The following is a 4405-nucleotide window of genomic DNA, read 5'->3' on the forward strand; positions in this document are numbered from 1 at the left end:
CTTCGCATAAGCCATTAGCTTGTGGGTGCGCTACTGACGTAAACTTTTGTATGATATTTAAATCATTGCACCATGTATTGAAAGGATCTTTCGCTATTTGTGCACCATTATCGCTAACCAGTTCTCGCGGAATGCCAAATCTACAAACAATATATTCCCATACAAAATTTCGCACTTGTACACCAGTAATAATGCGGACCGCCTTAGCTTCAACCCATTTGGTAAATTAATCGATTGCCACAATCAGGAATTTAACATTGCCAGGCCCTACAAGAAATGGCCCTACAATATCAATAGCCCATTTATGAAATGGCCATTGCGAATTGACAGGAATCATATCATGCCTTGGCATTCGGTTCTGCGGGGCATGCCTTTGGCAACTTTTGCATCTTTTAACAATTTTCGCCACATCGCGGTATAGGGATGGCCAAAAGTAACCCATCTGCATAATTTTCGCTGCAATTGTTTTGTAGCCTGAATGCAGTGCACAAGTACCATTATGCACTTCATCTACAATCATTTCTGCCTCAATTGGGCCAACACACCGCATCATTGGTCTACAGTACGATTTGTGGTATAAAATATCATTTTGAATGATATACATTGGTGCTCGCTCTCTTACTAAACGAGCTTCGCGGCTGTCGCTTGGCAAAATATCATTGCGGATATATTGTATAATTGGTTCCATCCAATTTGGCTGTTTTTCTTCAACAGATGCGACCATTAAGTCACTATCTATTGATTTACTTGGTAATTCCTTAACCTATACTTGTTTTTGAAAATGCAAAAACGTTAAAGCGGCCAATTTGTTCAAAGCATCCGCCTTCTTATTTTGACTTCTTGGCACTTGCGCAAGTTCAAAATGCTCAAACCGCGCTGCTAATTCTTTCAATAGCTGCAAGTATTTTTGCATAGAAGGATCATGTGCTTCGAAAGAGCCGTTAAACTGATTCACTACTAACTGCGAATCTATAAATGCTCGCAACTTAGCAATATTCATTTTTCGCGCAATATTTAAACCAGCAAGTAGTGCTTCATACTCCTCTTCATTATTTGACACATCAAAATTGAAACACAGTACATACGTATGCTCCTCACCACTTGGGTTTTCCAAAACCAAACCCGCACCTGCACCTTCTACGCAAGAAGCACCATCAGTAAACAAGTCCCAAGTTTCGCCAAGTAGCGGTTTCAATGCGGTTTGCTCATTAATCACCTCCAATTCTCCAGTCATTTCAGCGAGGAAATCCGCCATAACCTGACCTTTTACAGCACTACGCGGAAGGTAACATATTTGATAAGCACCTAATTCGACTGCCCACAATGCAAGTCTACCAGATATCTCTGGTTTTGTTAAAACTTGCTTGATTGGCATATTAGTTAATACATGCACTGGATGTCCTTGAAAATATCTTCTTAACCTTCGCGATGTTAAAATAAGCGCGTACACAAACTTTTCGATCGGTGCATAGTTTATTTCACTTCCTGTAAGAGCTTTACTAACAAAATACATCGGCTTTTGTATTTTGTTCCTTTCCGCGATCAAAACTGAACCGAAAGCTTCGTTTGCCACTGATAAATAAAGGTAAAGAATTTCGCCATCAATTGGCGCTGTTAGTGTAGGCAAAGTTTTCAACAACTTTTTCATCTCTTGAAACGCGGTTTCTGCTTCATTGGACCAAAAAAAAAACTTTTTTGTTTCAAACATCCTTTTAAAGTTTTGAAAAACGGCAACTGCCTTTCAGCAGCTCTAGACAAAAAACGTGTTAACACGGCCAGTTTTCCCGTCAAACTTTGAACCTCTTTAACCGTTTTTGGTGCGGTCATATTTTCTATAGCCGCGATCTTTTTTGGATTAGCTTGAATACCTTGTTCTGTAACAATATATCCCAAAAACTTTCCTTCAGTTTCACCGAAACTGCATTGTAGCGGATTGAGTTTCATGTTTTTTTCGCAGTGTATCAAATGTTTCGCGCATATCTTCAATAATTCGCTCTTGCGTTGTGCTTTTGATCACTAAATCATCTACATAAGCCTCGAGATTACGCCCTATTTGTTTGTCAAACGCGGTATCAATCAAACGTTGATATGTCGCACCCGCATTAATTAAACCAAAAGGCATCATTATATAGCAATATATGCCTTTGCCCGTATGAAATACGTTTTTATCTGCGTCTTCTTGAGCCATTGGAATCTGGTGATAACCTCTTGCAGCGTCCAGAAAACATTTATACGGGAAAGCTTGCAAAGACTCCACTTTTAAATCAATTTCTGGAAGCGGATAGTTATCTTTGGGGCACGCTTTATTTAAATCTTTGTAATCAATACACATTCTCCAAGAACCATCAGGTTTTTTCACCAACACTGGGTTCGCGATCCACGATTGGTATTGAACTTCGCGCAAAATTCCAGCTCTCACCAATTTTGCTACTTCTTCGCACAACCATTTTACGCGGTCTGGGGCCATACCCCTTCGATTTTGCACTATAGGTTTTAGGGCTGGATTTACATTAAGCCTGTGTTCCACAATATTACGCGGAACACCAGTCATATCATTTTCGCTCCAAGCAAAAACATCCATGTACTGGACAAGTAACTGGATTATTTGCTTCCTAGTATCCGCACTAATATTATGTCCCACTTTAATTTTCTACTCTGGATATGCGGGATTAATAATTTCCATATTATCCGCATCATCGGCAGTTTCCTGCCCTGCGGTTTTTACGTTAACAGCCGCACAAATAGGCATAATGCTCATTGAATATATTGTGGCAACCCCTTTATATGTTGGAAATTTGATCATGCCATGAATTGTAGACGGGATAATTCCAAATTTACTTATAGCGGTTCTTTCCAGTAGCAAGTTATAGCGAGATGAGGCTCGCATAACATAAAAATCTAACCGCGCCTGTCGCGCCAAAGCGTTGTCATTTACATCGGCTAGCTCGATTTCTAATGGAAAAATGCCCATAGGCAATGAAGACTCCCCTGCAAAACCAGTTAGCGAAATCGCGGTTGGTTGTAGGTTTGCTTTAATACCCTCTGGCAGCTGAACAAAGCATTGTTCGTAAATAATAAACACTGCTGCCATTATCAACATGAACTTTCATGACTGTAATTTCAGCTTCTGCGATTTTGCACGATACTACTATCGGCATTTCAGAAAAATCATCGCTCTGCACTTTCGGGAAACTAATTGGCGCAGATTGCCAATTATGATATTTTAGCTGACTTTCACTTTTTTTCTCTTTTTTGGGCATTTGCTTGCACAGCAACTACTATATTGCCATTATTCCCGATATTACTCATTATTCCAAGCAATCGAGCAACTTACCGCTGATTTTAAATGTATTCGCCTACAAATCATCACAACAAAAACACGATTGAAAGAATTAATCGTTTGATAGCGCAAAACAAATAATTTTCAGTTTAATTTGTAAAACGTGTCCCACGGATGGCGCCAAATGATCAATCCTTAATTAATGATGTTACTTAATTACGGGTTGAGTGCAATAAGATTATGATGAAGGATGGAGTGTTTGATGATTATTTTGGGTCCCGATGATCATCTTTCACTTTAACTATCAAGTGATCAACCACCCCGACCCGGTCTTGATTGTCAATTAGCATAATTCACCTTAACTCGATGTGAAAATTCCTTGGACAAAGTCACAAGTGAAATTCACAGAGGCTTGGGCAAAGGGTAGAGAATCAACAACCCATAAATGAGAGGTCAAGCTCCCTATTTATAGTATTCGAGATATCCGTGGTCCGCGAATCACCTAACCGTCCGCGGAAACTCAGCGGATTAAACTGCAGTCCCTTATTAACGTGGAAACATAACTATTGTACTTTATTTTCAGCGAATATTGCATAGCTTAGCTTTAGAGTTCGCGTAATTCTGCTTTTGGCCTTTAGTAAATAAAATATACATATACAATGCTATGTATATGATCACCTACCGTACCCGATCAAGCGTATGTGGTTATATATAAATACGTTAAGTTGTAAATCTCTACATTAAATTAACAAGATATCATTTAGTTAATCAAATATAAAGCCCATTAATAGCCCATAGTCCAATTTCCACAAGTGTCGGTCTTTTGTTCAAACCCCAATTATGGTTCAAAGCCTAATAACCCCGTCTTAATATTTAGCCCAACATTCACGATTACTTCAGCTCAAATAAGCATAATAATAACTTAAATACGAGACATTAATTTAAAAAGGAGAATTTAGCTTACAGTGATCATTAATCGCGTAATGTTACAGGGACAGAGTTCCGATTCTAAAACCCGTAAAATAACCATTACATAACCCAAACTAACTAATATAAAACTAAACTATATTATATATATATATATATATTATATATATATATATATATATATATATATATATATAT

At 38.2% G+C, this 4405-nt stretch overlaps 1 protein-coding gene across 1 annotated transcript; it reads right to left on the bottom strand.

The window, feature by feature from the left end:
- Positions 1-763: 763 nt before the first annotated feature.
- On the bottom strand, positions 764-2551 carry LOC139859922 (uncharacterized). The gene is made up of 2 exons (XM_071848697.1): positions 2344-2551; positions 764-1344 (listed from the first exon to the last, which is right to left on the bottom strand). The coding sequence occupies exons 1-2, from the start codon at positions 2549-2551 to the stop codon at positions 764-766; spliced, it is 789 nt and encodes a 262-aa protein (XP_071704798.1).
- Between the last annotated feature and the right edge of the window lie 1854 nt (positions 2552-4405).

Source organism: Rutidosis leptorrhynchoides, chromosome 7, assembly GCF_046630445.1.
Source record: "Rutidosis leptorrhynchoides isolate AG116_Rl617_1_P2 chromosome 7, CSIRO_AGI_Rlap_v1, whole genome shotgun sequence".
In the NCBI taxonomy this organism is placed as follows: Eukaryota; Viridiplantae; Streptophyta; class Magnoliopsida; order Asterales; family Asteraceae; genus Rutidosis; species Rutidosis leptorrhynchoides.

Coding starts and splice junctions, on each gene's coding strand:
- LOC139859922 (XM_071848697.1), bottom strand. CDS start 2,551: ATGACTGGTGTTCCGCGTAATATTGTGGAACACAGGCTTAATGTAAAT. Junction 1,345..2,343: donor GTTGGTGAAAAAACCTGATG/GTTCTTGGAGAA, acceptor TAACAAAACCAG/AGATATCTGGTAGACTTGCA.